At 34.2% G+C, this 22,632-nt stretch overlaps 1 protein-coding gene across 3 annotated transcripts in view; it reads right to left on the bottom strand.

The window, feature by feature from the left end:
* The window catches only part of oxct1a (3-oxoacid CoA transferase 1a), a 106,366-nt gene that overhangs the window by 43,929 nt on the left and 39,805 nt on the right, over positions 1 to 22,632 (bottom strand). For 2 of the 3 annotated variants that reach the window (XR_015496997.1, NM_001007291.2), the window contains 5 exon segments: positions 17,900 to 18,007; positions 17,671 to 17,785; positions 13,695 to 13,789; positions 9,680 to 9,728; positions 9,475 to 9,547 (listed from right to left, as the gene is read on the bottom strand). Coding sequence is in view for 1 of the 3 variants with exons in the window: in NM_001007291.2 (NP_001007292.1) it covers positions 9,475 to 9,547; positions 9,680 to 9,728; positions 13,695 to 13,789; positions 17,671 to 17,785; positions 17,900 to 18,007 (440 nt within the window). In the remaining 2 variants the exon portion in view is untranslated. 3 annotated transcript variants of the gene reach the window in all.

Here is a 22,632-nt window from a genome sequence, read left to right as displayed (position 1 = left end):
TGTAAAAGTAATCAGATTACTAATCACTACACTTTGAAGTTACTTTTAAAACACATAAAATATACCTGTAAAAACCTATAAAAATTCAAAATAGACTGCAGCTCTTTCAGTAGTTTAATATTCACTCGAAAACCTTACAATGGGTTGATCACAACAGCTTGACTTAATAATTAAAGTTGGCCCAAAACTTTAAATTCTCTCATCCTTTACTTTTTTCAGTCCTTCTTTATTAAAAAAAAAAAAAAAAAAGAAGACATTTAGAAGAAAACTGGACCCCTGTAACCATTGACATCTATAATATGAAAAAGCACTGCAATTTGTGGGTGTTCTGCGTTTATCTGAAGTAGTCTACTTAAATGTGTAAATTCCTAAGTATGAAGCTGATCGGTCAGTTCTTGTCACGTGACTCTTAGTTTTCAGATGTGACTGGAAAATGCGAGCGTGCGTAATATGCACTCCCAATATGTGCACGCACACAAAAGATGCATAAGTGAAGGGCCCCGTAAGCAGCGACGCTTCTCTTAATATTTAGAAGATACCTTCACTCCCGATCCTGCACAAAAATTAAATTTAGCCTGTTTAGGGTGACTGCCATGTTTTTGGGTACTGGTGTCCTCCGTGGTGACGAGTATTATCGTAGAATGCTTTCTGTTCAAGTGCTTCAACAGGTTGCTGGTCAAGTTAAAAGCAGTTGAAAGTTCTTTTGAGACTTAGACAGCATTTCACAGAAATATATATTTTTTAAACTCAATGAAATCAAAGTAATGTCTGTATTTCCACATGAAGAAGCAACCACTCTCGACAGCAATCATTTCAGCTCACGTTCTCCAGCAATTTAAAAGGGCATGCTTATTAACTGACATTGCAGCAGGAAACATGATTTAAAAGAAGCACTTTTTTCTTCCAAAAAAGATATTTGTAATGCAAGTAATGTAATAACATTTACTTTTGTAACAGTAATGAAATAACACAAATTTAAAATTTTGTTTTAAAATTTGTTTCATTACTGTGTTTCTTAAAAATGTTATTACAATACAGTAGCACGTTACACCTAACTCTGCTGATAATAATAATTAAAATAAAAAATTAAGTTTAACTTCATAATTTTATAAAAAAGCAATACAAAAAAAATATAAAGTTAAACTGTTAATAACTTAAAACAAATTGTTGAAACCTGATTAACTTAAATAAGTAAAAGCAACATACTGTTTAAACATTTGCCATCATGACTTTTGTGACATTTAATTTTTTACAGTGAAATTTATACTTTTAATTCTGGATTATTTCAGCACAGAAGACATTTCATCTCACAATTCTGAGTTTAAATCTCTCAAATCACCCCCCCTCTAGAAATTCCTTTTTTTTTTTTTTTACAAATCATATTCTTTTTCATCTCACAATTGTTAGTTTATATCTCTCAGTTCTGACCTCTTTCTCAGTAATTTAAGAAGTAAAAATGATGTCATTATCTTAACTATTTTATTATTAATATTATTATTATTATTATTATTATTATTATTATGTGACAGAAGCAGGTTTTCATAGTAAAAATACACATAAAATGACACTTAACCTAACAATTTAACCACTTAACCAAGTCTTATATTTAACCTCAACAATTAATGTGTTATAATTAAATGCAGACTAACTGAACTTGTGTTCAATATTGTAATTCTGTCTGTAAACAAACAGAAATTGACAAAAAAAAACACTATTTTTATGAGATCATGTTTTTTAGTTTTGGATTTGTCAAATCCAAATGATCATCCAAAAAAGAAGAAAAAGAACTCCCTGTTTCCTTACAAGACATAAAAAATAATTTTAGTTGTAAGGTCCTGGGTGCAGACAAGTAGAGCTTATTGACTTGAAATAGTGCAGCACTAAATCGCTGAATTGTGAGACAGTCTTATTCATGAATCTACAGGCAGACTGTAAGTGGGTGGAAAGCCTCTATTCTTAATGTATGTGCTGTCATGACTCCCCTTGAGCCGGTACAGCAAAGACCCCATGACCATTCGCTGCGCTCCCTATTGCACCAGACAATTAAGTCCTAAATATACGACCGCAGACGCTGAACACAAAAATAATGCTGGGGCCTGTGGGAAGAAGGCGTCAGCGGCCTGTGGAAAATCGATAGGGCTCATAAAACATTGATGGGGAGTTTTCTAGACAACATGCGACTAATGCCTAACTTACAGCTATGCAAATAACAGCAACATTAAAGACAAATTTAAATGTCTGACTGTATTAAAACAGATTGCTGGAATGAATGAACATGTAAACAATGCATATTATACTTTATTATCACACGGCTATCTGGAATACCTGATTCTGAATGGTCAGTCCCCACATTCCAAGATTTGTTATTACTATATAACAAGCAATAAAAACTAACAACACAGGCTCATCCAGGTACTTTGAATCTTGTCTGTCACACTGTTGTTTTTGAGTGTTTGGTGCCATCTTGTGATTAAATAATACGTAGGTTAGTGTGTGCTCCATTCAGTAGTTTTCGTTTCTGTCAGGTTTGTCATTAATTAAAGAATTAATAAACTCAGAACAGCCAGAACAATTTATGTTTTCTGGCAAGTAGCCGTTTAATAATCTGGATAAAGTATGTCAAGATTGCCAGGCATTTTTATGTGCAGAATAAATCACTTCAGTCATAAGGGAGCACAAATTTTATTGAGCGTCACCTGCGCACCACACCGGTCTGAAGTCTCACAAAGGTGCTTTAGGATGAGTGACGAGAAAGACGAAAGAAGACTAGGCCTGGGAGACGTTAAGTTTAGTTTTGATTGCATCTACTTGCCAACTAATTCTCATTAGATTATAAGTAGACTGATAGGTTAGTGTAAGTTGATATGTGTTTGCAAAGTTTCTTATAGTCAGTTAAATGTCTATTTAGCAGTAGTATCAACAGATATTCAGACAGTCTACTAATACTCAAATGTACCATCAAGATAAAGTGTTACCTTGGTTTAGCTGGCAGTTGTCCATGAGGGACTGCTGTCACATGTTTATTTTCTTGTTTATTTCATTATTACATTTGTTAAAACATTTGCTGGTTTCTGACTCTGATGTTAGCGAAACTGATGTTAGATTTAGTTAGTATCAGTATGTTAGTTTTAGGAATATTTATAAGCTACTGTGCACCAAAACAGTGACAACATTTTTTATTTAGAAGATATAAACATCTAAAGCTTGCAGTTTGTTACTTCCGCATATAATGGCTAAACAATGTTTTGACATCATCTCATACTTCAGTTTCTCGCTAAATCTTCTAACCAATCAAATCATCTATAGTATCAGTCGTGTCCCGTCCCCTTCAAAATGGTTCTCACTTGTTTTTCATTTGATGTGCTTGATCTCAACCACTCTCACTGCCAGAGCTGTGATAAAAACGAAACACCTTTTTTAGAAAGTATTTCTGTCTTCATGTTTCAGTTGTGATCAAACACAGAATAAAGAAATGCACATTTCAAAGCACTTCACATGACCTTTAAATTAGATAGTTAAAGAAAAAACACTGATTAAAATTAGAGAACACTATCAGACCCTCTTGGTTGTGATAATCTAGACAATTAATTACATTTTTTTTTTAAATGGATAGTTCACTAACAAAAATAAATTCTGTTATTAATTACTTAACCTAATGTTGTTCAAAACCCACAAGACCTTCGTCCATCTTTAATGAAATCTGAGAGATCTCTGACTTGAAACAATCAAAGTCCAGAAACGCAACAGTACATGGGTCATCAATGGCTCAATTGTAATTTTGAGAAGTGTTACGGTCTGTGGGAGTTTGTATTTTTGTGCCTTCTCCCTCTCTGTTTTGCTTGTCTCCTTTCGCTCCCTTCGCATCTCCTCGACTGTCATTCACTCTTTGTCTCACCCTATCACCTTTTGTTCCTCTACTTATTCTCTTCTAGGTACCTGCTGATTGAATCCTGAGCCTGTCACTCCTCATTAGGGCGTTTCCTCGTGGACCAATTGGACTTCGTTCCGCAAACTTTAAATTCGACCGGCACGCCTTGTTTTTCAGAGTGCTATGTGTTACGACTTCAAAAATGTCTAGGGCTGAAGTCAAACATAAAAATTATAGAGAAAATAAATAAACAGTTAGCAGGTTTGATTTTAAATGACCTTTAAGGTTATTTTATTGTGAGAAGGTGGAAAAGGTTTGTATTTACAATAAACAAATAAATGAGCGCAAACAAAAAGCTTCAGGGCTGAGCAAGGCCAAAATAATAAACAAAACATTTACTAACTCCACCCTGAAGATAACTTACCTACTGTGCGTGTTGGTTTGTGTTCGCTCGCTGCTGTTCATAATGTATGCTTTGTTCTGTGTTTCTGAATAATTACATCGATGTAAATTAGGTCATGGTTAAAGAGTTTATCATTCCTTTTTGGGGAAAAGGGAATAGTTTACTAAGTCGCGCGACATACATTTTGCCCGTAGGTAACTTCAATGTTCAGGAACACTAGGTAAGTGGGTGAGTGCTGCATTTTGTATTTTTGCTTATTATTTCAGGGAGTTTAGGTGTGGCGTCGCAAACGCTGAAGATTTCGGTTTCTTTTTCACATTTTGATTTTTATTAGTAAGTTTAGAGGGGGATCTTGTGTTCTAGTTTAGGTGGCTTTTTGGTTTTGTTTAGTTCTTTGCTTTGGCGCCACTCTAGTTCCTTTTTCCCCTAAAACTTTTAATTGTACTTCTTTCTTCTTATTAAAAGAATAATTTTGTGCACAAACTTATAAATTTATTTAACTACTACTACTACTCTTTAGCATCAGTTCAAGATGTTCATTTATGAGAGCACTGTGCACTGTATGCATGCAGAGCTGTTAACATATACAACAGGCTTCCTCTGCTTAAACAAGTTGTTGAATAAAGATATTTGGGTTTTATTCATAATTTTGTCTGAATTATTGTACCAATCCTATTTAACTGGCCGCAAGTTCCAGTTTTCACTGACTTTATTAGATGGTGAGGCCATATAAAGTGACTGAAACTCTCCAAGAGCCGGTAGTCCAGGTAAAGGCCAAAGGACAAATGCACGACGCAAGAGATAAATGTAGAAACTCTCAATGGGCAATTGGTTCAACATTGCAGAAGAAGAGCAGATCAAGATCACAGCAAAGAGAAAGAGAACAGGGATGAACTCATTTAAACTCATTCAAGTCAAGGTCATCTATACTCCTTTTCTCACTTCTGACTGCTGTAGCATTTATAAATATTAGTTTTTATATCTTTTTGTGCTACGCTATAAAAAATGCTGCGTTCCATTTTGTGTTTGGACATCATGCAGGAATTTAGGTAACTTATTCAATTTTACTAATTAAAGTGGAATGAACATAAAAAAATTAGGTTGTCCCCCCCCCCCCCAAAAAAAAAAAAAAAAAAAAAAAAACTCAAGAATTGTGTTGTTTGAGCTCATTTTTAAATTAGAAGTTTAAACAAATAGCAAACGTCATTTTTTGAGTGCATATAAAAATTAACAGATTACTTGTGATTTTTCATTTATTTTCCTTTGGGTAAGTCCCTTAGAAACCCCTGCGAACACTGGGAGAACATACAAACTCCACGCAGAAATGCCTCCTGGCCTAGACTCAAACCAGCAACCTTTTTCTTCTGAATCCTAACCACTGAGTCACATTGTGGCCCCTACTTGCGCTTATTATTATAAAATAAATAAATAAATAAATAAATAAATAAATAAATATTTACCAAACAATAATATTTGTTTTTACAATATGTAACCCTGGACCAAACCAGTCAAATATTTAATCTTCTAAATTAAGATTTTAACATGTTCTGAAAGCTGAAAAAAGCTTTCCTGCAGGATATATCCTCCTGCAACATAAGATCAGAGTCACATACTTGAAATTAAATAATGAAAAAAATCATTTCATCTGATCTTACACTTCAGTAGCTTCTTTGGCCCCCTTTGTGTCAGGGAAAACAACACTTAAAATGATGTTGTCAGGAAATTGATATTCACACACACAGAATGCACAATTACACACTGCCGCACTTAAGACCGGCAAGAGTCAATTGCTTTATTGACAGCACCGCATGGTCTCTCCATAAAGACCAGAACAGTCCCGGCAGAGACAAAGCACCTCCGTTCCGCCGTCTTACCCTACTGAGCAGTACAAGAAGCATCCAATTAAACTAGCCACCTGTTTTGACAGAGCTGAAAATGTCAGCCAACGTGGCCTGAGGCGCAGTCAGCATCACAGCCGACTCACTGCATATTCTGCCATTAACACAACCCTCTACACGTTGCAAACCAAATCCTTACACCCCCCAAAATCAGCCACTGTGCATGTCTTGACACAAAAAGTCACATTTATAATCCAAATGTCTAAGTTCCACCCACAAGTGTCAGCAATGGAGTCAAAGTACTTAGCTAGTGAAAACAGTCAACGTGTGGAAAAATGATTTAAGGGAATGGTTACAAAACTTTACTTACGACATACAGTGCCCAGAATTAAGGAGTACACCCCTTAAAAATGTATATGTATTTATTTTTTGAATATCAACCATTTATACTTAAAATTGTATTTTAAATTTAGCATTTTCAGCATGCGTAGTGGTTGAAGAGTATTGATTTTTTTTCCATGGTTTTAAGTTGATGGATTAGTTTCATTAATGGCTTTGGAACTGATTGTAAAACCAACACTTTACTTGAAGGGAGTGTTCATAACTTAAGACTGTCATGAAATCTTTATAATCATGACATGAGACATCATGAATATGTGATTTTTATCCATGCTCACGACAACTGTCATCATGTGTGATCTGCATGTTTAATGCAAAAATGACATTGTTTGAGATGTGTTTGTTATGACAACTTCATATGAACAAATACTGTTGTGTTTGCCAGCAGATTTGCCTCCATATCCTTCCAAACTTCATATGCCATCAAACCTTGCATCCACACACCTGTTTCAAGTTCATCCTGATTTCACACACAGCTAAAGTACATTATCATTAACTACTTGAACTGTAAATACACCTTTCATTTACACATCTGTTGCTGAGTCAGGCAGCAAAGCATCAAAACAATATAAATAGTCCAAAGGGTCAAAACACAGGAAGGCAAAAACATTAGAAATGCTTAGAAATGCAGCAACAAATGCTAAACAAGACTCAACTATGGATGAATGTATGATTAGTGTTTAAATAGTATGTGTAATCTGTGTAAATTATCTGCAGCTGTAATGGGTGTAAAGCCCTGGTCAAATCACATAATTTTGTTATGATATCGGCACGATTTCCTTGATGCAGGGTGTCCTGGGGATTCGTAAATGACAAATGGGCAACGTGACACAAGATACAAATGTTTCTTCTCGTGTAATGGGGCATAGTTCACAACAATTGATACCATGTCTGCGATGCCTCAAGACACCATCGCAGAAAGCATGTTTACCTTTTTCCCCAATCTTCATGACAAGTTAGATCACATGGGTGACACTGGACAATAGGAGCACATCATTTCTCAGTAATATCCACGGATGCTGCCATTAAACTAAGGGTCAGTTAATCAAAAAAATAGGCTGCATATTTACTTACGGGTGGGTCTCAGGTGGATAAGATCAATCATTGGTTACGCAAAGTTTAACTACTTTCTCTAAAATACTAATGTGTTTTAAGCTATTCTATTTGACAGACTGACACAAATATGCTGACATCCCCATTCTTACAACAAGTTCACTCAGCTTTCCAAATGAGTTTGTTCTTTTGAGGTAATCTGGAAACAAATCAGTGCTGCCAATGCATTGCTAAACCCTTACTTATTTAAGGTACTTGATTTTAGGCTAGATTTTATTTTATTTAACAGATCATTTTGTGAATCTGTTAAATAACTGAAGCATAGCAGACTGTTTTAGCACCACTTCACCTGATGATATTGGTTATTCTTGTTTATTTAGTAGATAACTTGAAAACAAACAAAAAAACAACATTAAAATTAAGATACAAATTATACCAAACATAATTCGCTTCAAAAAGATATTTGTTTCAAGAAAAATACATGAATAATTTTTTTGTTTATGCAAGTCCACCATTAACTGTGCGGGAGGATGATTTGTTTTGATTCGTGAAAATAAAGGATTTAATTAATGATTCACTGCAATTGTTGTATTACTAACCTTGCCATTTTTTTTTACATTATTGTGTCATGAACATCTGATTTTGCCTTGGTGCTGATGTGCTTTTATTTTCTCTGTCTCACTCGCGGCAAGTTCAGGCAAGGGATTGTTTAATAAGCAACCCATGGCAGAAAAATATACATTTAGTTTTCAAAGAACATATCTTAATATTAAAAATGAAAAATACACGTTTAATCCAATCAATGTTAAAACGAATGCCTTTAAATAATGTAGCCTAGTTGTCAACCAGCATCAGCGTTTATTGATATTGACATAAGAAAAAAAAAAAAAACATTGAAACTATGATAAAAAACATTGTTATAGCAACACTTGTGAATGCTTTGGGAAATAATGCTCGTCGTAGAGGTCACAGGATGACTGATCGTGAAGAACAAGTAGTTTGGCACATTTGTTACCCACGATAAGTCAAGATTTTATCAAGACAAAATTGCATAATTTGAATTAGTGACTAATTTGTGTTATGTGAAAAGGGCTTAAGTGTACAGATTATGATTAGCTGTAGCAGGAATTGATTGTCACAATGACTTGAATTTGTTCAGCAGGATATATGAAGTGATCTCTAGGGAGGGTAACACTACTGGCGATCACAACAAATACATTGTAAAACTGGCTTTGTCTGTGTTGTGACAACTTTATATTATCAAGACAGCATAACTTGTCATAACTCTGTCATAAACATGATTGTCATGAAACCATTATATTTGTGTCATTAATATTTTTCTGATAAAACTGATTTTTTAGTGGAACAAAATTACTTTTCCATCAAAAGTTCTCATCAAAATTGTCCATACACTGTCAAATTATTTTAGAGCAATGTCATGAATATTTAATGACATTTTAATGGCAAACTGAATTAATACCACTATAGTTGAGGTCAAGAAAAATACTAATGATGATGTTATAAAATTAATGACACAATTATAATGACATGTTTTTGACAAATTATGTTGTCTTAAACACATATTAAACAATGTCACCTTTTCATTTGAAATGACTCAACTGAGTGAATGACACTTAATGACAGTTTAAGCCATAAGTATACATAAAATCTCCTTCATATTCAATATATGCATCATGTCATGTTTATAAAAGTTTCATGGCAGTCTTATGAACACCCCTTCAAGTAAGCTGTTTCCAAAAAAAACAGATTTGCGTAAATATCTTATTTAATACGATCCCATAGAAAGTATTTAAAAAGCAAGATGACTGTTTTTTTCCCCTGATTTATCAGTTTGAGTGTACTCATTTATGCTGGTCACACAAATGCTGGATTAATGTACAATTTGTCCTTACCCTCTGATCATGGCAAAGGATTCGTCGCTGGAAAAATAAGCAGCTCCAGGAAGTATTGTGACAGTTTCTTTACCTGAAATGGAGAGAGTGAAATGATAAGAGCTTTCATTAAGTGCTCTGAATGAACAAATTAGGTTATTAAAAAGTAATTTATGCTAATGCTGCATAACTGTCCTTAAGTACGAAAGTGAGGGATAATTATTACCGGCATTGATGAGATCCGCATCAACCGCGTCCTCTGTTGGATAGGGACCCTGAATTACAAAAAATAAAATTACCTGCTTATGATATTATGATGTATTATATATATATATTTCACTTCTGATGACCACACACAGATACAAAAACACTTGTTACCAGACAATTTATGAAAACTGACTTCTACAGTAGGAAAAAAGATAAAAAGTCATCAATGATTACTTTCAATTGTTTATAAGACTACTCTCAACATATATAAAATATATTATTTTGTTTTCAGCAGAAGAAATTCGTAATGGTTTGAATCAGTTTGACAATTTTCATTTCAGAAATCAGAAAGAGCTTTATTGTCAGGTATGTTCGCACATACGATGAATTTGTTTTCGTGACAAAGCTTCTACAGTGCAACAGAATTACAGAGACAGGACAAAAAAACAGATAATAAATATATAAATTTATTTATATAAATAAATATATTGTGTGAACTATTCCTTTAATACAGAAATAAATACAATAAAATATTACTTTAAATAACATTAGAGATAAGCATTTAACCAGGTTTTCTGCAGGTTTCACCAAGTTAAATTTAAGACCTTTCAAGCATTTAAGACCATTATGAATGAAATTTTAAACTCGTACAGGGCTACATGCTAAGCAGCTTTTCAAATGGCCCAGTTGGAAAAGATTTTTATTTGCCCTATCAAACTTTTTTTCTCTAATTTAATACATTTAATAATACAATGATAATAATTGAATAATTAAAAAATATATATATTCTAGTTCATTCTGAGCAAAAATTTTTAAATATTTTCAAAACAAGCAAGCTCTAGTTGTAAAAATACAACTTTAAAAAATAAACTAAAATGAAAAAAATAAATGTCTGTGCGGGTCAGCTTGCTCAGTAGGAAATACATGGAAAACTTTTAAACAAATGTTTTTGTAAAAAAAAAAAATAATTAAACCATTATGGTAAATAGAGTTAAAAGTACACTCTTAAAAAAACTTAAAAGTTTTATTTTTTATTTATTTACTAATTGGATGGGTACTGGCCAGATTGGGTAAAAACAGTAAGATTGTGAAGTCAATTTATATTAAAATGCTATTTATTTTTGAGATGGCAATCCTTACATCACTATTCCGTGTCACACAACCTTTCAAAGTTAATTTTAATATGATGAATTTCTGCTCACAACGCATTCATATATAACTACCAATAACTGACAATGTTTTAGAAAAGATTCAATGCCACCCTAAGATGTGTCAAAAGCTTTAGATAAAAAAAAAAAATTATATAAATTATATATATATATATATATAAACACATACAAATATACACTCACACACACTCACACACACATACATACATACAAATACATATATATTTCATATAGTCACATTTAATTAGCATTATCTTATTTTAAAATGTACATTAAAGCCAAGTAATTACAATGTTTTTCAAAAAATCTACTCTAATGTGAGTGGACTCCACTTGTTCTGTTCCAAGATCTAGCTTTAGTTCGAAAAAAAAATGGATATACTCGTTGTTTTTTTTTTAATACACCCACATATGAAAGTGTGGAGGTCTCCAATGGTAACTCTTCCCATATTTATTATACTGCTGCTAATACTGACACAGCAATCGAGGCACTGGCTGAGTTGGACAAGTGATTCTCAACTAATGCAATGGTTCTAGCGTGGCATATGATGTTGTTCAGCTGTGACAATAATGTCATTGTTCCCTTACTAAACATGCACTGTTTGTGTGCTTAAACGCTGTGTTCCAGACGCTTTCAGCAGTAAAAAAATGTTGCACTTGCGTTCCAGTCAATCTGGCATTACAGAAACGTTTACTATGTGAGGTGTGAATATAATAATACTTCATTACTAAAACAAAAAGAAAATCAGCGTTTCTAGAGGTTTTATCAAGTCGAATTTAAGACAATTTAAGATCATAATGAATGAAATGTCAGACTTACACAAGGCACAACAGTAAAGATTGCTTTTTAATGGACAAGTTAAAACCTTAAACATTAAAAACGCATGTTGTTGATAAAAAGATAATTAAATCAATAAGTAAATAGATTTTATAAATAAATAAACATCTCTTTAAACTTTTATTGAAATATTGTTAGTGATTAGATGGGTGTTGGCCTTGTAAATGTTGTTTGTCCTTTGAAAATCGCATGATGAAATCAAAATGTACATATTAGTGCACTGAAAAGCTAATATGATGTCTGAAATAGCATTTTCACATGTGTTCCCAAACATTATGTTTGTAAAATACTTGGATGTTTTTTTTTTACAATGTGTCACAACTTGGGCTCCAAGTTAATACTAAGTTAATACCCCTGAAGAAAAAAAATAGGTTTGAATAACTAAAAAAGTAGAAAACATGGTGTATGGTTTGTAAACAAAAAATCTTGCTACCAAATTAAAGTACACCATTAAGCTATTTGAAATATTTTTTTGCATGCAGTGTGTAGTGTATAACTGTTTGAGAAAAGGCAACATTTTAAAAGGTCAAAGCACACAGCTATTTTCTCAAAAATAGAAACAAATGATTGTTAACCGTCATAATGATTCATCAGCAATTTCAGCTTCACTTCTGTAACTGATCAATCACACATGAGTAACTAGCCTATGGTGTTCATTGGCTGCCCATGAACTGTCAAAATGTCATGAACTGACCTCAAACACTTTAGCTCAATGGTCTCAAACTCGATTCCAGGAGGGCCGCAGCTCTGCGCAGTTTAGCTCCAAACACCTCCGACTCACACCTGCTTAGTGGTCTACAATGGTCTTGACCACCTTGATTAGTTGGATCAGGTGTGTTTGGTTAGGGTTGGAGCAAAACTGTGTAGGCCCACCAGGAATTGAGTTTGAGACCTATGCATTAGCTGGTTTGTGTGCTCAAATTCATGCCAGGGAGAAGCATTTATCGCCAAGACAAAGCAGTTATTCGAGAACAAATCCTGTTATAATTAATGAAGCTGTGAGATAAATCTTTTACATTGTGTCTGTTGTTTATGATGGGAGAAATGAAAATCACAGAATTCAGACACTGAGCATGATCACTAAACAAAACCAGTGGTGACTAATATAAATCCCGAAAGAAACATTTATTATTGTTTAATATTCTCGAAATTCTCTAAAGTGAGAAACAAGTCATGCTTGTCATGCTCCAAGTCATGCTTGTAATTTAGGTTTGGAACAAATAGTTCTTCTAGTTCCAGTGTTTTATTATTACACTCAAGCACAAATTAACATAGTTAAATCCATACCATTATTACTGTCCTACAGTGTTTACAATTGTTGAGGACCAAAAAAGCTTCTGTACCTGAGATTCAAATATAGTTATTAGCGCTTGGTTTCTGACACACAATGTTTGCTATATAGACCAAACACACACTGGGCCGTCCAATCGATCACAGCAGAGAATGATTGTGGAAAAGTGGGGATTTAGAAATAATGAATCTTCGAACAAACAATTTAAGATTCTGAAAAATAAGGTGATTTTAAATGTACATCAGCAGAAGATGAAAGCATCTTGTTGTAAGAGACCTTTAGGAAACCTTTAAACTAGCATAACAAAGCACGTTGATATTTATGTGAAAACCATGATGCTTTTTTGGATTATCTGATAAATGGAAGGTTTAAAAGAACAGCATTTATTTAAAATAAAATCAAAATTGCACCATAATAAATGCAGTTACAGTCATTTTTATCAGTTTGATGCATCATCACACAATAAAAGAATGCATTTCTTTCAAAAGAAAAAGAGTGACTCAGCCCAAACTTTTAAATGACAGTGTAGCTCTCGATAATTTAACTTTATTATAATTTCAGCTTGTCAAATGAAACTGCACAAAACAAAAAGATACAAACTTTAAGAGTGATCATTTACTCTTCGTAGCATAAACATGCTTGTAAGGTATTTAAAACTTAAAATCAAAGCAAACGTTGCATTGCTTTTGTAACTGTATTTAGCCAATTCAATACAATTATGTGAAAGGAGTGCTTACCAGGCCCAGAATGCCATTTTCACTCTGCAGGTGGACGGTAATATCTGGTTTGATGAAATTACTGGCCAGCATGGGGATTCCGATGCCCAGGTTTGCTAAAAAGGTTGCATTAATGGATTATCATAAGAACTATGCAGGAAATACATTTCTTTACTTCCAATAAAGTGGTAAAATAAAAGTAAACTGGTAACACTTTACAATAAGGTTCATTAATTAATGCATTTACTAACATGAACTAATCATGAACAACACATGTACAGCATTTATTAATCATAATTGAACATTTACTAAAGCATTATTAGCATCCAAGTCCATGCTTGTTGACATTAGTTAATGCACCATGAGTTAACATGAACTAACAATGAACAACTGTAATTTCATTAACTAATGTTAACTAACATGAACAAATATTGTAGTAAATGTATTGTTCATTGTTAGTTCATGTTAGTAAATGCATTAATTAACATTAACTAATGAACCTTATTGTAAAGTGTGACCAGTAAACTCAATGTGTATTAAGTTCATTTTAACTGCATGATTTGTTTGCATTCCCAAAAATTTGTAGAGACATAATGGGTGAGCATTTAATGACAGAATTCTCAATTAAAGTCGGCAAGAGTTAAACACTCCTCCTTTATTTGAAATAGTTTAATTTTACAAGTCCCGTGGAGTTAAACAGTTGAGTTTTACATTTTTTTTATCTATTCAGACAATCTCTGAGTCTGGTGGGAGCAATTTTAGCTAAGCATGAATCATTGAATTGGATTAGATTATTAGCATCTCGCTCAAACTTCCATCAGTCTTAGTACAAAATCAGTGTTATTTCTTAAACAAGCATACGCACATTTTTTACCCCTTTTATTAAGATAGAATAATGGAGGACTGACCGGAAAGTATTGGGAGCAGAGAGAGGGGAAGGATTTAGGAAATAACTTGCCTAATTACCCTAACTTGTTTAGTTAACCTAATTAACATAGTTAAGCCTTTAAATGTTACTTTAAGCTCTATAGAAGTCTTGAAAAATATCTAGTTAAATATTATTTACTGTCATAATGGCAAAGGTAAAATAAATCAGTTATTAGAAATGAGTTATTAAAACTATTAGGTTTGAAAATGTGTTGAAAAAATCATCTCTCCGTTTAACAGATATAAGGGAAAAAAATAAACAGGGGGGCTAATAATTCAGGGGGACTAATAATTCTGACTTCAACTGTATATGAGCATACATATAATTTAGAAGTCCAAACATCAATCACCTGCTCTATCCTAATATTAATGATAATGATTATTGTGTCTTGCCTTGTATTTAGAGGCAACTGTGACTGCTTCTTAAGAGAGCGTACAGGTATGTTTCCTGTGAGTGATGAATGGCTGCTCAGGCCCTGATCACACTTATGTGTGGCAAAATGTTAGGTGCCTTTTTAAATGGTTTTCGAATGGCATAAATAATTTGTGACTCTGTTTATGTGCCCTGTGTGCATCTAGCATTTGCCTGCTGCACCTTGCATTTTGACGGTGTGCTCTGTGCAACTGCAGTTGTAAAATGTAATCTGTGTGCAGAAAAAAGCACCTGCGCTTTAAGATGGTTGATACACTATGGCTGACTAGCATCATAAAACACACTCTTTTGAAAAGAGTCTTTTCTAGTCAACAAAAATACAGTGCATATTCAGAACGTCAATCTTTTAATGGGGCAATTATCAAACCTCTTTTTTTAGCAAGATGCTAATGGTCTAATCCGATTCAATGACTTATGATAGGCTAGGCTAAAAGGGCTCCTGCCAGACCTGGGGCCTCATGTACGAAGACTTGCGTGGAAATCATACTAAAACATTGGATGTACAAAAGAATATGCGTGAGATTCGGCGTACGCAGTGCTTCATACATCTGAATTTTTTTCTGCGTACGCACATTAACAGCTTTGTGCGTACGCAGAAAAAAATTCAGATGTATGAAACACTGCGTACGCCGAATCTCACGCATATTCTTTTGTACATCTGAATGAACGTGAAACTGAGCGCAACATGCACAAGCACAAAACCCCTCCCTGCCTCCTCCCCCGTATGAATATGCTAATGACTATGCTAATGGTAAAACCCAACGAAAAAGCAATGGCAAAAGCAAGCAAAAAGAGAAACTTTGAACAGAATGTGAATTGGAGGTGCTCCTTTCGGAGGTAGACCGGAGAAAAGCGGTGTTATTTGCAAGTTTGTTCTCCGGAATTAACAACAAAAGAAAAAAATAAGAGTGGGAGAGTTTAGCTGATGCGGTTAACACAGTTGGGTCTGAACATCGCACTGAGTGAATTAAAGAAGAAATAGTGTGGTTTATAACTGTAAACTGTTGCAATACCCGTAACAGTCTCAGTGGCGCAGCTTGTAAGACGCATGTCAACATGTTTTGACACGTTCGAGCATGAACTCGGTTCGAATCCAGCGTTTGATGAACTCTTTCTTCTTTTTCCCCCCGCTACATATCAGATTTTGCCAACTATTTATCATGAGAAAGACAAGTAGGAATCATTAATAAGTTTGTGCATCATATTTTATTTGCACATTTATTGAATGGAAATGTTTCTGATTCACGCATGCAAATTCATCTTCAGATAGTGTCTTTATAGCAATGTGCGAGCAGTAGATAGCTCAGATTACATTGGGAAAACAGGCGACCGCTGCAAATTGTGCTTTAATGTTTAGCTGGCCAACTACGTGGTATGGAAACCTTATATACCTGCTAGATGAACCCGTCTCATACAGCTGCCATTGCAAGACTCAAAGACACTTTGTAGAGAGGAATTTAACACAACTGCCTCTAGGAGTCGCCAATGGAAATAAAACAGACACGCACAAAAAATGTGCGTACGCCAGCCATAAAGCTGCCTTGACGCTGCGCACATTCCCATGTTCAGTTCATTGTTAGTAAATCCAAACGTGAACGATTCTGAGCGTGAAACCTGGCGTACGCAAAGTTTTTGTGCGTACGCAGAATTGATACATGAGGCCCCTGGAGATTGGCTGAATGGATTGAAAATGGTAAAACTATAAGGCAGCTCAACCTCATTCCACGTTTTGTATGTCTCCTTTGTTTGTCACACCCATTACAGGACTTTCAGTGGCTTTTTTCACAATATGCGTTTTTCAGTGTTCTTGCGTCCTCGTGTTCTCATGTAACATCATCATGAACTGTCCAACTTCAGTTCCAAAACTCAAAATCGCAAAAATGGAGGATGTGTGAAAGTTCCTGGATGTGTTCTTGATATCAAGGATACGTGGATGCAGACTTGAGCACAAAAATTGATCGACAAAATCTCAGAAGTCTTTGCGACTGAATAAAGGAGATGGAAAGCACAAATTTTTAAATATAAAAATATAGATTTATTATTAAAGTTCAGAGATATAACTTATTTATCTCAGGAGTTTCTCTAAATGAGATGGTGAAAGTAAACATTCACAATGAAAATCTAAATAAAGCCGTAATCGCATTATCTGCTGAATTTCCTATTAAAATCGGTTTTGTTTTGTGCAAAGTATATTTGTAAGACTTTTATGCACTTTTTATGTATTGAAATGAGGGAAAAACAAAATAATTGTTGTATGAATGCTGTATCGTTTAAATAATTTTCTTTAAAAAAAAAATATGTGAAGGTCATGTGACCATCGCATTTTGTGTTCTCACAAGGTAACCTGGCAAGACCACTCTCCACGAGAACTCAAGTCCGTTCTCTGCATTCATGGAATTGAAAAACAGCCAATCTCTGCTAATGAGCTGATGATCTGAATCAGGTGTGTTTGGTTAAAGAGACATGGAAAATGTGTAGAGCTGGTCGTCCCCCAGGAACGTGGTTGAGAAACACTGCTCTAGATAAGTTGTAAAATCAGTCTTTTCCAAAAAAAGTTAACAGTTTCTTTAAAGGATAAAGGTTTATCAACTTTACAAGCAAAAATTTAAGCAAAATGGTCTGAAATACTATGCATACCGTACATCCCGTCCTCAAACTCGAGTGCAGCTCTACGAATAATCCTCTCTCTCACAATATCAGAGTCTTTCTTGGGTTTGGGATTTTCAGCCTGGGCTTTCTTGACTGTACGCCTCTGCAAAAGGTCAGTCAATAAAATGACAACGGCAATAAGAGATAAAAGATGACAGAGGTTAGATTGATCAAGGAAAACTGACAGAAACAAGCCAGTCAAGTCATGCCAGCTCACCTCGATTCGCTTCTCATAATGATCTCCGTTCACAATCCTGTGGACGTAGATGCTGGGAATGTGAATGTCTTCTGATGCAAACGTGCCCACGTCCACAATCTCCTCTACCTGAACACAAAAAAATAGACCAGATGACAATCAGACTAGAATTTTTTTCTGCTATGAAAATTAACTATGTTTTATTGTGGGAAAAGTGTAGTAACCATGTGTTTTAAAGGCATTGATTAGCATTTGGAGGATCAGGGTTCTTCAAGTAATATTATAGTATTATATTATTTAATAGTATAAGTTTAATATTGGTTAATATTAAAACTATAGTTGAATTGTGGTTTCAATAGTTTAACAACAATAACCATTTTTATTATTACATTTTTTTTCGTTTGTATTAAAAACATGGTTGATTTCAACCCAAGCTCTTTGGAAATTACATGCCTCACTGGAAATTACATGGCTAGTCGCTTTGTTTCCTTGCTCTGGGTAAGTTCCATTGCACATTTCATATTCCACTAGACGGGCTATCTACATTTTTGCAAATCTGACAAAAGTCCATATGGAGATAGACAAGTGAAACAAATTATTCCATTACAAATCACAGACACTGGAGTTTATTTGATTGTTTAAATAAATTAAAGCTGCTTAAAAAATATTTTGTTTATCAATAATTTGTCTCTGTAAATATCATAGGCGTGAAAAGGAACAACATTTTCTGGTGACATACATACTCCATGTACTAACAACATGTGGCGCAGCAACATGCAATAAACGCAATAAAATATATGTTTTGCATTGTCCTGACCATCTGCGACGACGACACGCAAAATTTCTATTTTAAAAATGCTTTAATTTTCTGTGACTTCATGGCAGAACAACAACATATACTACTAAGACAATGACCACCACAGGTACAGATTATGTGTTTTTTTTAAGTGTTAAATGTTACTGATGTGTTTAAACACTATTTTACGTGACATGTATTGTCATACTACTGAAAGCAGCAGCAGAGAGTTTACCTCAGATCTTGAAAATGAAATAAATAGCAGACGGTTAGTCAGAACTGTGCCAGTGCAAACCAAAAACATTAGTTACTCAGTAGCCTATTAATAATGTTAAAGAGGTATTAATTAGATTAAAGCCTTCAAAATTTCATTAGAAGTGCAGTGACTGGTATTTAAATGTTTCTGTCATGTCACGTCACTTTTGTTGCAGACAGCCAGTTTGTTTGTTATTGGAATCGAGACGCATTGCGTGTTGGTAGTGTTAATTTAAGCTAAAATCTGTACTTAAACGCTTTTTTTTTTACTTAAAAGTACTTTTTTGTGGTTTCACAACAATATACAGCTGAAGCACAAATTTTCCATCAGCCTCTGTTGGTTAATTTGCATTAGCGCTGTAATACGGCACAAGAAAGACAGATTTGTTGGCGAATACAACAATTGACTACTTTTCACTGCAGAAGATTTAGCATTTTCTGCAATGGTTAAAGGTTTACTTCACTTTAAAATGAAAAAAATGTCATTAACTTTTATGTCATTCTAAATCAGTGAGATGTATGTTAATCCTTAGAGAACAAATTATGATATTTTTTATACAAATTTCTGTTTTAAAAAAGTCTGTTCACCAAAAAGATTTAGATTTAATTTGGGGTTTTATTTAACATATAAATATATCGACACTGATGAGATCAGCTTGATGAGAGAGAACAAGCCTCATTGGTTCATTCTGAAAGTCAAAACTGTCACACACAAGAAAGAATCTCATTTTGTTTATCACACATTGAGCATGTTTTAGCTTCCATGAAGCAAATAAAGCTCACTAATCACTGTTAATCTATCTTTTCATTATATAATCTGTGATCATATCTCTTCTGAAGTCTAGGATTAAACCACTTGATTCTTGAAGATTTTATTTTTGATCTCTTATATTACGAATATTTTCAAGCATCAGAGTTTTGGGAAAAAAAGCCCTTTAATGGATGCAAATGATCTCTCAAATTTGACAAAATATCTACTATCTATTAAAATCTGAGGATTAACAAAAATTTCTAGCAACATGAGGATGAGTAAATCATGGCAGAATTTTCATTTTTAGGGTAAATGATCTGTTTAAATGGTGTGTCACAACCTCTCAGAGACGTAGCATGCTGAAAGCCTGTAGCAAGCAAACGCTCTGTCAGCATGGGAAACCGAAAAGCTGCTTCTCCAAAATTCATATCCCTTCAAGCACTACCAAACATTAAATCACCTGCCTTGAATATTGTTAATTGTATCTTCAGACTCTATGAGAACTATCATTTTGAGCAATAAACCATGTAGAAATTTAGCCCATTTATTTACACATATACATTAACGTTACTAAGGAGTAAATATATTTTGGGTCAGAATAATAAACAAATTATTAAAATAACTGACTGTTATTTAGCAAGGAGAGACGATAAAAAGAGCTCCGAATCACTTTGATTCAAATAAATGGTTTTTAAAGATCTGTGATTAAAGAGAACTATAATGTATTATGTTTTCCAAAAAAAAAAAAAAAAAATTAAGCAGCACCATTGTTGTCAACATTAATAAAAAGATTTTGATGATCAAACCATCATATTAGTCTGATTCCTGATAGATCATGACAGTAAAAGCAGGTAATGATGCGAAAAACTCAGCTTTGAGTCACATCAATATTTTTTTTATGTAATAATTTAGTGTAATTTGATTAAACAAATGTAATCTCTGTGAGTATAAACGTCTGACACTCATTAAAATCTCAAACTTTCAAACAGTTTCATATATAAAATAAGAAACCATTATATTTCTTCAATGCCATTCACTATCATCAGCTCTCTGTCTATGATTCCAACTGCAAAATGTACTGTACCACTGACTGTAGGTCAAATTGACCCTGAAAATGGTGGAGATGCAATGCATTGTGTCAGATGCAAGAAAAAGCTTTTATTCTGAATTGAGGGATGCAGTCATTGGCTATACAAAGCCTTCACACAGCATTGATATGGGCAGCCCTGAAGACCCTAAAGGGAACAATAAAGCTGTCACACATAAGCAGCCTGATTGAGGAGAGTTTGCCCTGCAAATGGGAAAATGTTAACCTATCTCTCTTTGGAGACTTGAGGATATGAGAAAGAGGGAATGAAGTGCTGACAGCTACTCAATGCACAGAAAAATCCACTAAGTTTCTAACGGCTAATCTTGAAGTTTATGAAATTTTTAGCAGGCTGAAGTGACAGGTTGCAAAAATGACCAGAAAAATCCTAAAAACTGTAAAAGGGGTGTATAATAGGGATTAATATTTTAACTGTGCAAGATAATTATATTTATATTAAATAATTATTTTATATTAATATAGAAAGCAAATAATCTGTACCTGAGGGGTTAATTGTCTTATATTACATTAATTATATTATATTATATTGTTAATTACATTTATATTTTCAAATTTGGCACTTGTAAATGGTTACAAGAAACCAAAGAATTTATTATTTGTCTTTGATAGACAGATAGATAGATGATGGGTTGAATGTAGTCTGGTTTCACTTTATTGTTATGCAAATTACCACAGAGAAAACACACACAGTCTGGTCCAGCTCAGAGACGCAAGTATGCTAAAGTCTGTACAGACCACAAACATATCAGACTCATTTGAACTACACACTGAACGCTGTGTTTTAAAGTTAGACAGACCCACCATTGTTTTTATATACAGTGGCTGTCATTTAGATTGAACTCATTTATCAAATATAAACAGACCACTATTAGCTATTTCTTTTTATCAAAAAGGAAGAGCTACTATACATATATACACATATACACACACACACACACACACACACACACACACACACACACACACACACACACACACACACACACACACACACACACACACACACACACACACACACACACACACACATATACATATATATATATTAGGGCTGTAACGATACACGATATAAAATCGAAATCGCGACACTCAGATCTACGATCCTGTGTCGCGGTGTAATAAGGAAGAATCGCGACACACCCACCCCGTGATACCTTTACAATAACGTTACGCGTGCCTGCAAAAGTTGAGCTAATTAACACTTTTTTTCGTTCGACATTACAAGCACTGCTCCGTTTAAGCCCTCGCAATATTTAGCCGGGAGAGCTCGCACGGAGCTCTTAGTAAGGGACCGTCTGAATGTGTCAGGAATATCAAAAACAAAACCAACTTAACCCCGCTTGACAACCGACAATGCCAGAAACATTGCCAATGCTGTCAAAGCGGCCGGATTTTCAGCGCATATACGATGATTTGCTCACACTGTTAATGTGGCTGCGCAGAGAGGGATGGGCGTTCACCAGATGTCAGGTAACAGCCAAACTTTTCTGTAACCGTGCAGTGCGCTTTCTGTTTGAACCTTTGGGAGTGCTGACTGACAGGTGCGTGAGGTCAGAAAACACGACGAAGCTTTCAGTTAAAATAAACACAGTTTCTATAGTTATAGCCTACTTTATTTAGAGATAAAGGTATATGGCTCTGCATATAATCACTCTATCTTGCTGGAGTTTATAGCCGTTTCGCTTTACTTCAGGACGCATTAACACCGCTCTGAAGGTCTAATCGTTGTTTTAAGTTATCCAGAGCTGTATGAATATACAAATCTTGAATATCACAATAGTATTAAATATTACAATTGTAACAACACAGACAGCAACACTTTTGCACAATCGATACCCAGCTGA

Source organism: Danio rerio, chromosome 8 (assembly GCF_052040795.2).
Source record: "Danio rerio strain M-AB ecotype USA chromosome 8, GRCz13ab, whole genome shotgun sequence".
In the NCBI taxonomy this organism is placed as follows: Eukaryota; Metazoa; Chordata; class Actinopteri; order Cypriniformes; family Danionidae; genus Danio; species Danio rerio.
This window is presented reverse-complemented; position numbering and strand designations above follow the sequence as displayed.